At 40.9% G+C, this 17,944-nt stretch overlaps 1 protein-coding gene across 4 annotated transcripts in view; it reads right to left on the reverse strand.

Annotated features, from left to right (window-relative positions):
• Window positions 1-2,980: 2,980 nt before the first annotated feature.
• The window catches only part of apoba (apolipoprotein Ba), a 35,838-nt gene continuing 20,874 nt past the window's right edge, over window positions 2,981-17,944 (reverse strand). The window contains exons 20-27 of one of the 4 annotated variants that reach the window (XM_054795476.1): window positions 16,089-16,299; window positions 15,711-15,883; window positions 15,433-15,608; window positions 12,886-13,007; window positions 12,438-12,811; window positions 11,032-11,117; window positions 3,226-3,372; window positions 2,981-3,115 (exon numbers count right to left, since the gene is read on the reverse strand). In XM_054795476.1, the coding sequence (XP_054651451.1) occupies window positions 3,349-3,372; window positions 11,032-11,117; window positions 12,438-12,811; window positions 12,886-13,007; window positions 15,433-15,608; window positions 15,711-15,883; window positions 16,089-16,299 (1,166 nt within the window). In that variant the 3' untranslated portion in view covers window positions 2,981-3,115; window positions 3,226-3,348. Of the gene's footprint in view, window positions 3,116-3,225; window positions 3,373-4,684; window positions 11,118-12,437; window positions 12,812-12,885; window positions 13,008-15,432; window positions 15,609-15,710; window positions 15,884-16,088; window positions 16,300-16,386; window position 17,944 lie in introns of those variants that run through there. The other 3 variants (XM_054795473.1, XM_054795474.1, XM_054795472.1) reach the window with 3 other exon arrangements.

The raw sequence follows: 17,944 nt of genomic DNA on the forward strand, positions 1-17,944 counted from the left end.
TTGAAAATGCTTAATTTAGGCAAGCCAGCGCCAGCAGCGCCAGCCCACGTGATCACAGCATGCGCTAATGTGTTAATAGCAAGGAGTAGTAGCGATGTCGGCCATGTGGCAGTATTTTTCATTACAGTCCGAAAAAGATGTAGCAGCTGAGTATAAAACCTGTTATACACAAGTTTCCCGTGGTGGCACAGAACCAGGGAAGTTTAATACAATTTACCTCATAGCGTATTTGGGCAGCATCACAAAATACTGTACTTGCCGCAAAACCGAGGCTCTCTTAAACAACCAAGGCAGTCCGAAACAGTTGCAAAGTGTGAGAAACTCCCACAGCAAAAAAAAAGAGTCAGCCCCTGTCGGTGGGGAGCAACACTTCATTGAGCAGCCTCGCTATATTATGCCTAGCCGCCACGGTATCATCGATAAAATGATACCCCAGATGCATCAAGAAGTAAATGAGTTATTTCTTGAATTCAGTAGTGTTTCTCACCTCAAGTCTGCTTTTCTTTTGATCAAAGCTGCAAAATAACCCAAAATGGAGCCAAGAAAGTTGCAAGTGCCAGCATCTTGATAAAGAAGGTTAGAAACACTATTGAATTCAGGGAAAACACAAAGGTGGTGTTCGTGTTAATCTCTCTGCCACATCATGTCTTTGCCAGCAATCACATCTCCAAAAAAGATAAAAGTAACCTAAAATGTTCATTTATCCCTCGTATTCGTTATTTATATTAATTTAGAGTTGTTTTATGCATGAAAATTATATTTGTAACCCGTATTTTTTTGTTAACATTTTTGAGACTTGTGGCGTAACTGCAAGAAGTACAGAGTCGACCGCTGATGACATCATAGAAGGGTGACGGAGCTGACTTCCGGTTCCTGTTTTCGAGTCTTAGCAAGCTGCTAACAAGGGCGTTTTGTGATAAACCTACAATAAGAACACAGTTGGAGTCACGCAGTGCATGAATACGACACAATCCATATTGTACAATGTAAGAAAATGTATGCAAAACAAGGCAAATTTTGGCACAGATTTTCAACATTGACCAAAAAACATGCTAACTGGAGCATACACTGACCTAGTTTCAGTTTTCGTACCTGGCAGTTTTAGAAAGACCCTTGCAACTGACGAAGATTTATGGCAAAATTTTACCTCGGTTCTCGTACAAGTTTCAGTTTTCTTACGATTCGTTATTAGACAACCCATTTGTAGCTGATTTACTCATTCAATACCAAAGACGTACTTATACCTTTACATCCTTTATACCTTTACATCCAAACAGGACGTACATACTATACTGTACCTTGAGACTGGGGTCTCTCTTCATGATCTCTAAAATGATGTAGCAACCAATGGAGTGACCCACGAGGACAGGGTTCATCTCCTTTGGGACGTACTTCCTGATGAAGGTCAGTTTGTGTTCTATCTGACCATTGAGACCAAACACGTCCCTGTCACCTGCTGAGGAGGCATCTGTAAAATAAATAAATAAAATGAATAAATTAAACACGTAAAACTACTATGTCTGTATCTACTGTGATACTGTAGAAGTGGGATCGTTAGTTTTTCAAGAAACAACAGACACGTAAAACATCCAGGAGTCAATGACCTCGTCTGGGCGTAAAATTCATGCGTCGAGGTTCAGGTGGCGCAGCATCATGTTAGGCAGACACTCAGCTAGCAACGCTCCAGCTTTATGATCAATAATATTCGCCATGGCCATTGGCATGGGGGAGAGAGGGGGTTAGTAAACACTGCCATCATGTGGCCAACTGACTGGAGACGCACGTCATGCCAGTGAAAGGCCTACTTGATTGCCTTCATGTTTATTGATGTTATTTACATTTATATTTTAGGTGGACACAAAGTTTGTGGAAATGGGACACATTATTTGTTGAGTAGATCGTAAACAGTAACTGCCTGAGAACTTGCCTGCCTTTGACGGTAAATGATTGGATTTCACTGTATCTAACTTTGTTGTTTGTTAAATGTGTACATACATTTTTGAATTACACTTTTTGTGTTTGTATTCTTTGGTTCGAAATGCATTTTCGCAGTTAAAAAAAACCCAAACAAACTCATTTTTACCCACTTCGATTTTACGTTTTTGGGTGATTTTAAGCCCAATGTGTTAATACACTGGGTCAATAACTGTACAGTAATCCCTCATTTATCGCGGTTAATCGGTTCCAAACCCGACGTGATAAACCAATTACCACAAAAGAAGAATTGTTTATTTATAACTTTAATACTTTTGTAGTTGTTTTGTTTACAACCTTCTAAATATGGATTTTAACATTATTAGAGCCCTCAAGACATGAAATAGTTGTCACCTTTACACTCCTATAACCCAACATAGTTAATAATCAAATGTTTCATTTAAAAACTGTATTTTGTTTTCAGTTGTGTTGTCATTGACTAATATTTACATTTGTTTGATGATCTGAAACACGTAAGTGTGACAAACACTTGCTGATGTTGAGTAGATCACCAAAGGGTCAAAGCATAGTTGCTCCAACTCTTAGTATTGTTTAACTGTTCAATTCAGACATGATGCCTGTTTTTAATGACAAGCCACCACAAAATGGCATAAAGGCATGCAGTGACCACATTGAGTGGAGATCTGCTTTGTAAATAAAGTACAATTTCAATGAATAAAACACAACTCTCCTTTCTTTTTGCCACAGTGGCTCCGTAGTGATGAAAGTTGGAGTGTAGAAAGAAATGCATGCTGAAATACAAGATGCAGATGTTTTAATAGAAAGAGTTGTGGATATCAACATTATGTTAATGTTCTGGCAAAACACAAAACACACTTATTCAGTTTATGCGGATTGGAATAAGATGTGAAAACAAATGTGTGTCCACCACAGGCAATAAACGTATCAACAGAATAAAACCTTTTGACCAGACAACAAAACAAAAAAAACGAGAATGTATAACCACCTGTGCTAATGAAGTCATGAATTTGTGCGCAGGTTTTACCTTCCACCATGTCCATGGATGCAGGGGGCTCACAGTGGCCTGCATGGCTCACAGCCCACACCGGGTGGCGGTTGCCAAACATGCTACAAAGTGTTTGGAGGAAGGTTCTGTAGAAGCCCACTACCCCAGGGTTACCTGTACGGAAGAGATACACCATACATTTAGTATTTTGCACATATTTGAACGTGCGGTGGCCGATGACTTTAAAAATTGATGAAAGCACCAATAACTAGATTCCTACTCACCGGGAATGACAAGAAAAAGCAATTTGTGTCCATTGTGCAAGTGAGAAGGACCGCATCTAAGAACCTCTGTGATGGCTCCACAGCAGTAGATAAAATCTGTTTTAGTTCCATCCTTGATGTCTCTCACTGTCTCTTCCATTCCATCATCTTAGAAAAGGAGAAACAAATCGTACTATTAATTGGAAAATAGTATATTTCACCATAACTGGTCATGTTTGGCAGTGGCAGCAGGTCCAAAGGACGGCTCCACGTCAAAGGTGAGAGTACTGCTGATAAGATTGGAACAATAATACCAGTATTTACTCTCAGTGAGAGTAAACCAGTATGTTTATTCTGAACTTGACGCTCCACTTGATTATGTCGGCGTATTTGACTATAAAATAGCCTGATTCCACCTTACGTCATGAATAAATGTTAATTGTTATGAGATTTTACAAAATGTCTTCGACGCACTTCTGTTGGTAGGCGCAGGCTCCGCTTGATAAGTCATCATCTTCTAACCGCTCTACAAGACTAAAAAGTTGAAGAAGCAGGTTCCTTCAACTTACCGCCGGTATGTATGTCATCCATTTGTTTATTTCCTGTGACGAAATGTGTACTTCGTCTTTTGGAGTCATCAGCCGGCACCCAACTTGATGGGAGCATTTCTGCCGCCTACCGGAGTGGAGTGCTACCATGGCTAAAGTAGAGATACTGTACGTACAGTATGTATTTATTATATTTAAATATGTACTGTATGTATAGGCGATTCAAAATAAACATATACAAATAAATAATAACTCTTTGATTTGTTTCAATGGTGCAAAGCTGCATTCGTTTCTGAAATATTGGGCAAATTTGTCCAATGATGTATTGCATCAATTGATGAACTGATTTTTGCATTTAATTAACGTACATTTAATTCACTGACACAAAACACACACACACACACACACACACACACACACACACACTATGGTGGTAAAATAAATGTAAAAGGTAAAAACATAAATCTTACAGATTTGGGCCATCTGCTCAACTTTAAAAGAATTTGTAGTTAAAAAGTCGGCCACTAGATGGCAACGTAGAACAACAGGTAGAACATAGAGCCTGGGTTCTGTTGAAGGGTTCTTCCCCAGAGGGAGTTTTTCCTGCTTGCTCATGTGGGGTTTCAGTTGGTTCTCTGTTTTCATTTAAGAGTGTGAGCCTCGTGTGTCAAGTGTCATGAGACAACCGTTAATTTGGCGCTGTATAAAAAAACTGAATTGAAAACTGAATTTCATAGACCGTTTTGAAGTTTCTTTTAAATTATTTGGACATGGCAGTGCATCCATCAATTTTGGTATCGTTTCAATGCTAAGTAAATACAGGGACACTATTGCTGATACAATTTACTTGAAATTGTTCAAGATCCTCAAGTGAGTTTGTGATTATGTCATTAATTTGGTGATCAGGATTATAATCAGAATAACGGGACCAAACAAAAAATATGACCAAGTTAGAAATTTATTGTGGACAATTTAGAAATATATAAATACAACAATGTAAGACAACGGAGCAATATCACAAAATAATAACATTGTTCTTCTATTCCCTTGTATTACATACATTTGTATGAGCAAAATAAAGTCAATAGCGCAAAATATCTAAACAAAAGAAACTATTGGAAAACACTTTGACTTCAAATATAATCAAAACCATGTAAACATGTTTTGTGGAAAAAAAAACATCATTGTGCATCAAGTGACAGTTCACACTCAGAAGACCGTTTTCCAATTTAAATATTGCATTGTCCACGGGGACATAGAAAAAATAAAATACGATACGAGCCAATCAATGGCTTTGATCTAGCAATGTAAAATGTTATGTAGCATCACAAGTGTAGGTTATGTGCCATAAATATGTCTTTCTTAGCAGCAAGGTCATACTGTAAGAAGATCTAGATGGAAATGCACATGGAATTCAGCAAGGTTACTCATTTAAAGTCATTTTTGCCCACCTTGGCAGTTAAGACAATACAGATGGGGGAGGGAACCTTCACAATGGTGCAGAGTGCAACGGATGTTGCTATAAACAGACTTGAAGGCAGGCATAGAAAACCTGTTTATGAATTTGTAAATACGGCTTTTAACATTGTTAGAGCCCTGTAGACATGAAATAACAGCCCTATAGTCACCTTTACACTCCTATTATTCTTTGTTTACACCACATTGTGCAGGCTACGGGATCACTGCAGGGACATAAAAGACAGCCACAATAGCATACCAAGCTACCGAGCTAACTAGTTAGCCTCTCCAGTGTACTTATTCTAACGTTAAGAAAGTGTTTCAGAGTGGGGAGGAAGGGCAAACTAAGAAGAAAAAAACGTATCACTTCCACACGGAATGGGAGAACGGACATGCCATGGCTGATTACATACACCGTGAAGGTAATGCAATATAATGTCATGTCTCATTAATGTAACATTACTGACGCCTAGGAATACTACATATAACTTGTGTTTCAATATTTTTGACTAATAATAGGATATTATTCAACCATGAAACAGCAATCATTTATTAATTAATACATTTTCAAAAAACTGTGATAGAGTGAGGGAGCGATGTTTGAACCACGATGTAGTGTGGGACGACTATTGTGTTGGCACGGTCATTAACGGCACTCTATATTGGTTCTATACTCAATTCAAAGCTACTGTACATGAGGGTTCTTGCTGTAAGTAAGCGACACGTTTGTATCAAATGATTGTTGAGGAGTGGTCAGCAAGGTTTTGAATCCAGCATTCTCCCACAGAGAAAAGTCTCGAACTTCAGGAGTTGTAATTCCCAGAAAAGGTACAGTCATCATTGGTACTGAGAGAGGAACAGTCAAAAAGTCCACATTGGCTTCTCCATGAGCCTGTAAGTTGAAGGTAACGTTCATGAAATCATTTTTTGCAGCAATGTTGTGATTACACTTGTATTGGTTGAATCTGACCAAACCAATCCAGTAAGTCTGTTGCTTCTCGGAACTGACCTTGACACCGTAGTCATGCTGGAGATACACATTGCCAGTAAGTTTCAGGGGGAAGCGCATCTTTAATTTTGCTTTATTCTTCACATCAACAACAGCCGCAAATGGATGGGCCACAAAATCCAGAGAGTTGGAAATGGAACCAGTCGCTCTTCCGCTGAGTTCTGAATCATGATGGGCTGTCAGTGCAACTTTCAAGTCCTCAACATGGGCTTCTCCATGAGCCGCAATGACACTCTTTTTCAAAAATGGAGCTTCAGCTTCACATTTTGCTTCCACAACAATACGTATAAGGGTAACCGATTCAGCTTTCATCATTTGCTTGAACTTGAATAATGTACAATCTGTATCGCCTACGAAAGTAAACTTGGCAGCGCTGAAACTGACATTGATTTCTAAATCACTTTCATGTGTGCCTTCATCAGAGTAGTTCTTGATGGACCACTTTCCTTGACCAGCTGTTTTACTACTCAACGTAATTCTGCCAGATTCAGCTGTCGCTGCCATGTCATGTTTCACTGATGCCTGACTTGAAATTCCTATTGACGGTGTGTCCAAATTGTGATTGTAGGTCGTGCTTGTATTTACTGAGACGCCACTCCTCAGTGAGACTGTCAAATGGTTGGCCAAGTCTGCTGTGTACATTGAAGTTGTTGCCTTGGATGCAGTTTTTGCAGAGGCCTCAGCAAAAGAACTTCCAAGTACCAAAGATGCATCATGATCAATGGAGAAAGCCAAATGTGAAGCTTTCAGAGTTTCTGTGAATTTTAGCTCCTGCATTCCGGGTGCCTCCAACTGAGCCATTGCTTCCAGGGTATATTCCAGGAGCTGGACATCTGATGTGGCACGAGAAGTAATAGTGGCTGTAAACTGAGGGTTTTCTGGAGTGGACGTTGCATTCTCGAACTTTACTGAAGAAACAATAGTATACACAGGAGAGCTCACTTGAAATCCACCTTGGAATTTTCCAAACCCCGGGACACAAATGTTATTAGGAACGTCAGGCAGTCTGATTGCTGGCATTGGAAATGCTGTGACTTCAAAGTCCTTCATGTGTAATTTGGGGATGCTGATGTTTGGAATTTGGATTTCCGAAAGTGTTATTTCTGGGAAGGTAACATCTGGTAATGCAAATATGTAAAGGACTTTTAAGTCTCCAAAAATACCCTCAACATCAATGCCGGGGATTTCAAATCCTTTTATGTCATCTATTGTTGCAATGATTTGCGCTTTGAGCTCATCAAATGATACTGTAAAGGCAGGGACTGTGATTGAGCCAAGAACATTGAACTCTGGGATAGAGATTTCTGCTGGAATGGTCATTTCATGCAGTTTTTTCAGGTCTATTCCAAATGCAGGAATGACTAGGTCTGTAAAAGGCACAGTAAAAGAGGGGAAATGTAGCTCAGCTTTATTCAGCTTATCTAAAACTCCATCAATGGTTTGCTTTATCTGACCGAGGATTTCATTGTCCCTCACCATTTTGTTCATTTCCTCTATCAGTCGGTTGATCTTCGCAGATATAAAGGCAACAATATTGCTGTAGGATTGGCTTGCTCTTTGGAGGTAAATGTACACTTCTTCTTGGATATCCATGTCAAGAATTCTCTGTCTGATGTCTTCAAGGACATCCTGAACTGTCATTATTATGTCATTGTAAAATATATTGTCCATCACATGCTTTAGTTTCCTCAGAGAGTCACCCACTTTTGTGTTTTGGAGTTTGTTGATTAATTTAAAAAACGCACTTTGAATCTTTCTGACAAACTCTCTAACAGCTTCAAGCTTTGACACAATCTCATATGCTTTTATTCTCTCATTCACGAAAGCCGTTAACTCTGAAATGTTCTTGTTGCACGCATCAACAAATGTATTGTAGTCAAATTCCTCCAGTGACTTCAGGGCTGAAGAAACGTGCTCATTAACTTCTTCCAAGCTCTTCTCTAAATCGGTTGCCCTGAGATGACGTGTCACACTTTGCAGAAATTGTAGAATTTCATCTTGAACAAATTCAAAGTTGATTTCTTTCAAAGTATTTAACACTGACTGCACAGTGTCTTCTATTTTAAGCTTTTTGATGAAAACTACAGCCTGATCAAGTATTTCTTTAAGCTCTTTACTCAGGCCATATTTTGAAATGTGATCCCTGATGTAGGAATGAACTGCATTGAGTTTGTTGGGGAGTTCATATTCATCAATCCAGTTGACAACAACATCGTTCATAGATTCCATCACTTTTGCAATCTCTGTGTTAGGAATTTGATAGGACAGCTGCTCAATTCCCATCTCAATTGAAAGCAGGAACTCTTTTATTTGCTGAGATAATATCTTGACATCAAAATTCTCAATTTTATGTTGTATGTTTGCCAGGATTTCTTTGATTTTCGCAAGAGTTCCATAGTTTGAATCGAAGTCTCTCAGCCAAGCAGTGCTGCTGTCTGTGAGCTTCTCTAAATCAATCTGTTTAACACCGTTCTCAATGGTATGCAGGGCTTTAAGAAGTGATTCCTGGATATAGTACTTCTCGTTAAATGCACGAAGATGATTTCCAGTAACCATGAACACATTTGTTATTTTGTCCGAAAAGTGTCTTTTCCTGGCATATTCTTTAACAGTAAAAATCAGGTCTCTAATTCTGGTAGCGATTACTAGCACCTTATTTTCCAAATCCCTTTTCAAGTTGTTTACCATTAGCTCCAAGTCATCCTGCGTTACGGAAAACACATCAGTATAATAATCAAGTTTTGCTTTCATTTCATTGACTTTGTTTTCAAAGTCCATGTCTCCCATCAGGCTACTCACTTGCAATGATAACTGATCTAACCGGGCTTGAAAGTCAGATATTACCTGATGAATATTTTGATTGTTAATGTACTGTTGGAATTTTTCCAAAGCCTGTATACATGTATTTTTGATTTGTTCAAAAGTGGCGGGGAAAATGTCAATGAACGGTGTCAGAATTACACGACAGCCACTTTTCTTATCATATTCAAGAAAACCAGTTATACAGAATTCTTCCACTCCGGGTACTGCTACAGCATTCCTGTCCAATTGGTTGAAAGCATCGGTGCGCATCAGTCCTGAAAAATTAAATCCAGTCTTCTGCGGGTTGTTATAGGCACTGACCTCCTGGCTGTAAGCGTGATTGTGTAGTTTAGATTTCATTTTCCACATTAGAGCTTGATCACGAGGCATTAGGAGAATGTCAAGTTTGTTATCTAAGTGAGTGGTTAACTCCTCATTTGAATGTGAATGTGTGGTTGACATTCTGCTGTCATATGAGTATGCAAGACTTAAATGCTCAGCTTTAACTAACATCTTACTATACAGTTGCCCCGTGTGCTTTCCATATAGATATACCTCTGCATTACCGTTGATGAGGGCATCAACTTTTAGGCTGAAAGGTAGCACCGCAGTGCGTATAATGCTGTCAAAATGTAGAGGCTCTGAATTTACTTTTGACTCATAATAAGACGCGGCGGAAAGTCCAGCAAACTCCAGTGCACAGGTTTGACTCAGATGCGCACCGAGCACATTTCCAAAAGTGTGGCATTTTATTGTACCAGCCATGCCTTCATAGCTGATGTCATATGTGTGCTTAACGCTGTGTTCTTCTCCATAAGCGGCATTTGTACTTCCACTCAGGCCCACCTTAACTGGCTCAAGCTTCATGTGGCCTTCATTTTGGAAACCGACATCGTACAATTTGAACACGCATGTCGCGTCAGCTTTCATAACAAATGGCTTCATATCAATCTGGGTATCTTGCTTATAGTAGATCTCTTCACAGAGGAAGTTCCCAGTCTTGGTGCGTAAAGCAAGGGTCCACAGAGTGAGGGTCAGTGCGTAGCTGTTTTCTGTTTTCATCTGCCCCAGTGCTGCCATGGTATCGCTGGTAAAGGTGAAAGCTTTTCGGTTCAGTGTAGTCTTTACATTATTTCTTGTGCTAGCATTGAAAATATTACCATTGAAGACACCATACAAAGAGACTTCCTTAGCATTGATATTACTCTCAATATGGAGCTCACCTCGACCATCCTCAGCCATTGTTTTAGTCGTGGAGGACAGTGATGCTCCATTACCGTCGATGGCAACATTGAAGATATTCTCAAATGTCACAGAGCCATATTGAATACTATTAGTTCCACTTGTGGTCAGACAATTTTTGTCAATCACAACAGATGCTTTGTGCAATCCTTGACCTGCATCAATTGTGAGCAGTCCATCTGAGTTTACTTCAAGCCTTCTTGAGTTCAGTGAGCCTGTTACAAGGGAGTATGCCCGATTTGTTTCATCATCTGCCTGTGATTCAACTCTGAGGACAACTGTATGGCTGGAAACACCAAAATCAACTTTGTTACTAAGCAATTTCCCCCCAGCTTTGGCAACACCAATGCACTTAAGGGTTAGTTGTGAGTCCTTATAGTTGAGTTCAGCGACATGATTGAGGATGTCTTTCTGGGCATTTGTTTCAGAGACAATTTTCAGCTCTGAGTTATCATAGACTCCGCGTATTGAGTTGTGAATTTGCAGAAATGGTGAGTGAAAATGCAGGATGGACTCTCCACTTCCTTTTTTCTTGAGTTGATGCAGGCTGTAGCTGTTGCTATAGGAGCTGTTGGTATAGAAAGAACCAATTTTCAGTGTTCCGTCCAAGGTGCCATCTCCACTGACTTCAACTGAGTCTAGAGTGGAAGTTGACTGGGCAATATAGCAGAGACGAGCGTGGAGACCAAGGGGACTAGATGCTTCAATCTTGTAATTGGCTTTTGCATGTAATTTGTTGGTTACATCCAAGGTTTCTGAGACACTCACGCTTGTCTGAACGAGATTGTGGCTAAAGGAAGTATTCACCAGGTACTCAAGGTGATCATCGGCTCTTCCTGACATCATCCCAGTTCCTTGAAAAAAAAGAAGATTACAATAATGTCAATATATAAAAACATGCACAACTCGTACAATGAAACCTCTTCAATTAAATGACCCTGAAGTCGTACAGTTAGGAATGAGGCATCAAAACAAGTGAAATCCTACATGATGCTATTTATCGCTTAGTCAGCACCCAAAGTATTAACTTAATGTATTTTTTGGTTTTACTTGGCTTTGTATGTTTTTGTAGTCGATGATCACACAATTTAAAAGAAACTGCTACATATAGTCTGTGTACTTTCATTCTGGGCTCTTCTCTGATCTTCCTCATTGATGCTAAGAGTCCAGCGCTGTAACCAAATATATTCCTTTTATTTTTTTTGGTAACCTTCTCAATTGTGTGATCTCCGAGAGCAACGCAGTCCTAAGAACCAGGAAGAAAGGCTAAAGAGAATAAATCGCCTTTCCACCTCCAAAAAAACCCCTTCTGGCTGACATTTTTAAGAAAAAGCAGAGATTACCGCTTGGCACCTGACAAGTTGCCATACGTGGACATCTAAATTGACGTGAGAAATTCAGGAGATCTCATGAAGTTCTCACACCTGACTGACAGACTGACACACCACAAATCTCATGATATGGCACTTCCATGTCAGGAAGAAAAAGAGTACAGTCGTACCTCGTAATACCGTGGTTCGATTATCACTCCCTCATTATATCGCGTTTTTTCTGAAATTAATTAACAAATGATCGCTTTTTTGTGGTAGACTATGGTCTATTATTAGTCAAAAACATATAGAAATACAAGTGATACAGTATGTAGTATTCTGGTCACTAATGACACAAAACATTGAAAAACACCAAATTACTTTAACACTGCATGAAGAGATGATAGTGAAAAAAATGTTGCCCTCTCTCCGTGTGGAAGTGGTACGTTTTTTGCTTCTTAAGGAGAAATTAATTTGAGGCTAACTGGTTAGCTCGCTAGCTAGACGTCTCGAGTACCTGCAGCATAATAGTTGGGCAATGTGTTGTAAACAATGAATAACAGGAGTGTAAAGGTGACTACAGGTGTGTTAGTTCATGTCTACAGGGCTCTAATAATGTCATAAACTGGTTTTCTATGCTCTAACTTTGAAAATATTCCCTTTATTAACATTGAATTAACATATCATGGAAATTCATTTATCGCGGTTGGGTCTGGAACCAATTAATCGCTAGAAACGAGGGACAACTGTACAACATTTTGCACATCCACATAAGTCTGAAATGTTGGAAATGTAGGGTGAGGCAATAAAAAAAAAAGATTGATCAAGGTAGTTATTCTTCACCAAATATTTTAAAAGATTTACCTTCAAGTTTGTATCTTAGCAGGTTGAACGGTGACTTGGCTATGGCCTTGTATTGTATTGTGTAGATGGGGCTATCAATAGTGTGATTGCCACCAAAAATCAAGCCTTCCCAGCTGTAGAAGTTGCTGTTGACCTTGATTGACGCTTCAGCCAGACCAAGAAGGGGCAGAGTGAAATCCACAGTACGAGGCACAGAGAACGATGGCAGTTTGTAACTTTTTGCGGGGATGTGTACACCTATCTGTGGTAAGTCTAAAATAGGAACTGACAGGGAGTTGGGGATATTTAATTCCTCCAATGTCTTGCCTCCCAGTGACAGAGGAAGCGAGACTGCCATCTTGTCCTTGTTGAACTTGTACCGGAAGAAGTTGTCACTGTTCAAGTAAACAGCAGCATTATCATTCCACTTTCAATCCTTTCACCCGATCACGTACATAGACATACTTACACCCGCAGGAACATTTTCTCAGGCAGAGATGGAACAATAAGTTGTGACGGTATCCGCTTATTCCCCAAGTTTTCAAGGCCAGGGATACTCGATGTCAACGTATCCAGCCAAATGTTACCTGCCTGAATAAAAAAAACAGTATTTTTTTTGCATTTACTTAAATAAATGTTTAAAAATAAATGTTTGGTTTTTCAGTATGTTTGATTATTTGGCAAATAAGCGCACGGTGGCCTAGTGGTTAGCATGTTGGCCACACAGTCAGGAGATCGGGAAGTTCTGGGTTTGAATTTCCGTTGGGCATCTCTGTGTGGCGTTTGCATGTTCTCCCCGTACGTGTGTGGGTTTACTCCGGGTACTCCGGTTTCCTCCCACATTCCAAAAACATGCATGCTAGTTTAATTGGTGACTCTAAATTGTCCATAGGTACAGTATGAATGTCTGAGTGAATGGTTGTTTGTCTATATGTGCCCTGCCATTGACTGGCGACCAGTCCAGGGTGTGCCCCGCCTTTCCAGCATACCCGCTTGAGGACAAGCGGCATAGAAGATGGATGGATGTGGCAAACTGCAGTAGAACCTAATTAAGTAGGTATCCTTCTGTTTGGCTGACTGACTTTGACATAAGAGGTTGTTGGCATAACCAAAGCAATCGCTTGGTTGAAGGAAACTTCCATTAACGTGTTAACTTTGACAGCCCTAATAGTAACATTTCCAAAGTAGTGGATTGGTTCTCGGATCGTATTTGAGGCCAAAAAATTGGATTGGGATCGGGGGACATACAGGTAAATGCTGATTGGAACATCTCTAGTCTTTAAATATTTTTTTCCTCTGTTACATCTCAACTTGTAAAACTTCTCCATCCATCCATGCTTCTCCTCATTAGTGTTGCGGGGGCATGCTGGAGCCTATCCCAGCTGACTTCAGGCGACAGGCTGGTCTGGACAGGTCGCTAGCCAATCGCCAGGCACATATAGACAAACAACCATTCACACTCACATTCATACCTATGGACAATTTAGAGTCTCCAATTAATGTCGCATGTTTTTGGAATGTGGGAGGAAACCGGGGCCGCACGGTGGTCTAGTGGTTAGCACATTGGCCAATACAGGAACAGCCTGGAGATCGGGAAGACCTGGGTTCGATTCTCCCCTGGGCATTTCTGTGTGGAGTTTGCATGTTCTCCCCGTGTGCGCGTGGGTTTTCTCCGGGTACTCCGGCTTCCTCCCACATTCCAAAAACATGCAGGTGAGGTTAATTGGCGACTCTAAATTGTCCATAGGTATGAATGTGAGTGTGAATGGTTGTTTGTCTATATGTGCCCTGCGATTGGCTGGCGACCAGTCCAGGGTGTACCCCGCCTGTCGCCCGAAGTCAGCTGGGATAGGCTCCAGCATGCCCCCGCGACCCTAATGAGGATGAAGCGGTATAGAAAATGGATGGATGGGAGGAAACCGGAATACCCATGCACGCACGGGGAGAACATGCAAACTCCACACAGAAATGCCCAAGGGAAAATCAAACCCAGGTCTTCCCGATCTCCAAGCTGTTACTGTGTGGCCAACATGCTAACCACTAGACCACCGTGCAGCCCTGGTAAAACTTCTACTAAAGAAAAACACCATGCATATGTAACCTAGAAGACACATCTTCTTTTCAATACATGAGTTTTGTCACAATATACATGTCACATAGGCAGTCCAATCGAGGCCCGACTTTATGCATATGCTTTTCCGAGTATTATATGGTCCTCTGACAAAAATACCAGTGTACACTCAAATCAAAAGGCACTAAACTGTCTACCAAGTATCTTTGTTATACTGTAAATGTTTGGTCCATTTAGACCAAAACATATTTGACTTGCTTTTTGAAGAGAACATACAGTATATCCGTCTGAAACTTCCAGAGGATGAGATGCCTTCTTTAAGGAGACACTGGCGATCCCGGTGTCTTCCACGGCTGAGAAAGGCTGCTCCTCCAATGAATTTAATTATTTTTTGGGTTATTAGCTTAGTCGTCTGACTGTCGCACATGTACCTGCGAGTGGCTGTGTTAGCTGGCGTGACCGTGACCTCCAAAACGCAGCATACTCTGTCAAGTGTTGTTCTTCAAGTGCCGTATTAAAGCTTTTTAACATGCTACCCCCGCCAGGTATTTTTCATGGCATGTTTTAGCAGTTAGGTTCCACACGGCAGATGTGATTGCTTTTGTTTTGAAGGATGAAGGAGGACGACACTGCCAAAGACGTGAGTTAGGTCAAGACACTACACTGCACGAAAGGGTCACTGCAGCCTGCAATGGTGCTAGCCACAGGTGATCGGCTTTTTATCTTGTTGCCATTTTTTTAATCTGCATATGCCGATCACACAATTTTTTACGGAAATCTACTGATCAGCGGCCGATCGATCGGAGCCCAAAGCACTGGACTACAAGTGTGAACACACCCATAGTGAAAACAGTCCACATCAGGGCACCACTGCCTCAGAAGTCAGTCAGTGTTCATATGCAAGAATTATGAGAAGAAAGGTGTAGTGATTTAAAAAAAAATTACCTCAATTCCTTTTGTGACTATGTGTCGTAGTTTCATATCCGTTTTTGCAACCTTCTGGTCCAGGATATCATCAATGAGTTGGTTCAACTTTCTGCGATGATCTTCTATAGTTGGTGATATTTTCTGAATCTCTGAATTCAAGTCAGATTTCATTTCCACCTCAAACGTCTCCTTATCTGTTAGCAGTCATACAAATCCACACATAAATCTTCCCATGAACGATAGTTCAGCAAGTGATGTTTGCTGTGTGAAGGCCTTGAAAGGTAAACAATGGTTACCATATATGAGGGAAGCTGTCTGTTGGTAGGATGTCTCAGGGAGGTTGATTTTTGTCTCTACATCCATGATGATGCCCTCACGCTTTTGCAGAGTTGCAGTGACAGAAGCATTGGTTTTTAGAGCTGGGATGATCATTTGGAGTTGCAGCATAGCATCCTTCATCCATTCAAGTCTGCAATGAAGGCCATAAAGGATTAGCGCTGCAGCTAAACAACTCTGAAGCTTGCTGTTTCGATTAATGGAGTAATTGGTTAGTAATTGGTTATGCTCCTCTTAATGAGCAACCTGTAGTTACATAAAAAAAAAAACCTACAAAGGCGTCCTCACCAGCCATGAACTTCACCGCACATCCCTGGCATATACAGTACAGAATTTACCTAGTGTGCCCCACCAGCATCAGCTGTGGAACGTTCTTGCTGGTGATGTCAATAATGATGCTGCGCATGTTGTGTTGCTTAGCATCAGTATCAGCTCCAGCCATCTTGATGCCAACTTGAACATCGTAGTTTGGAATGACAACCTCAGCGGCGAGAACTTTCTTACTGTGATCATATTTCAGAGTGGCGGTGGCGCCTGTTGAGTCATCACCTAGCAACAGCAGAAATAAAATAAGTTTATTAGTTTGATTAACATTCGGAAGAGCTATGAATTGCGAGACTTTCGCAGTGGACTCACGATTCATTGTATGGGTTACCTTCAAGGAAAACTGCACTTTTTTTGGATATTTTGCCCATCAGCCACAATCCTTATGTGAGACAAGAACACGCATCTCTCCCTTTTCTGTGTATTCTAGATAGCCGCCTCGTGCTGGAAGTTTTTCCACTAAGAATGGACATAATTAGGATTCACCTATTCCGCCTATAAAAGGCCTCTGACAAACTATCCAAAAACTGCCAACAGCACTCCATTTACATACCGTGACCTGCATACCAACCAGGCTTTAGTGACATTGTTATTGTAGGAGCTAACACTGAGGAACTACTTTTCTGGCGTAGTGACACAGCTAGATAGACCCTTACATACAGTAGCTGTGATATCAAGTACAATGTGCTTCATGTATCAGATTTAATATCACGGTGACTTACTCGATGGTCAGCTGTCCATCTGGTCCAGCTGGTCTGGGGCGTCCTCCAGTTGAGTTTGAGTAAGTGGAAAAAAGTTTCTACAACTGCAGGTTTTGTTAGTACCAACAATTCTTTGTTCATTGCGATGCAGTCTCTTGGAGCAGTGTCCTCGCCAGATACAGTACATTGTGGCTTTTCAATCAATTGTATCACTGTGTGCCACTGTGTGCAGCAGAAACACTCGATTTCTACTGGCATGGTTTGGCAAGCTCCACATTTACACCACCAAGTCATGGTGGCCCGGACTCTCTCGGCCCCTGTCTGCTCAGAGGTTTCACCCTCTCTTCTTGCCCGCTCACCTTCGAAAACCTGTAGCTCGTCCTGCGTATATTCAGGCTCAAAAAGATAAGGTTCTGCATTCTCATTTGTCCAAAAGTACTTGTCGGTGGCAACGCTCACAAAGTCTGCCGTGATTAGCGGTAGCAAACACAGAATGCACTGTCTATGCTGTTGTGGTTGACGTAAGTAGTATTAGGTGCTATGCTCACTGTGAAATCAATGCGTCCGGTAATGCTTCAAAATACTATAAGTTATACTGTAAGTCACTGTTATCATGAGTGTGCCTGTTACTACATGGTTACAGCGCGTATATAAAACATTGCTGGAATTTTTTTAAGAAAGCTTTATAAGCAAAATAGGTGAAAAGGATGGTATTTTTTTGACTTTTCAAGGACCTCAGCCTTCATCCAGCACGATCTACACCCTCATATTGTGCACTGCATTACAGGCTCCTTGACCAGCAGACCACAGTTCATCAGGATGGGTAGCACTGACCAGCAGCACAGGTGCTCCGTAAGGCGCGGCGCTTTTGCCCCTACTCTTCACCCTCTATACCAACAAAGCGACTGCCTAGGTCCCCCAAGCCAACAGGGAGCCACAAAGCTGCATGTTCAACCTCATCTAAGGTGACTGAAAGTGTCCTGTCTTTATCTTTAGCCATCTTGTGTGTTTATTACTTCCCTTATATGATGTTTGCATTGTCCTGTTGTCCTGGTTCGTGTCCACAATGACCCTTTCTGAGTGCGTGCTGAAGTCTCACATATACAGTACAAATACTTGGGAGTACACTGATGCTGTTTAGGCTAGCAGAGAAGGTTTGCAGTACACTC

This window comes from Dunckerocampus dactyliophorus, chromosome 13 (genome assembly GCF_027744805.1).
Source record: "Dunckerocampus dactyliophorus isolate RoL2022-P2 chromosome 13, RoL_Ddac_1.1, whole genome shotgun sequence".
NCBI lineage: Eukaryota > Metazoa > Chordata > Actinopteri > Syngnathiformes > Syngnathidae > Dunckerocampus > Dunckerocampus dactyliophorus.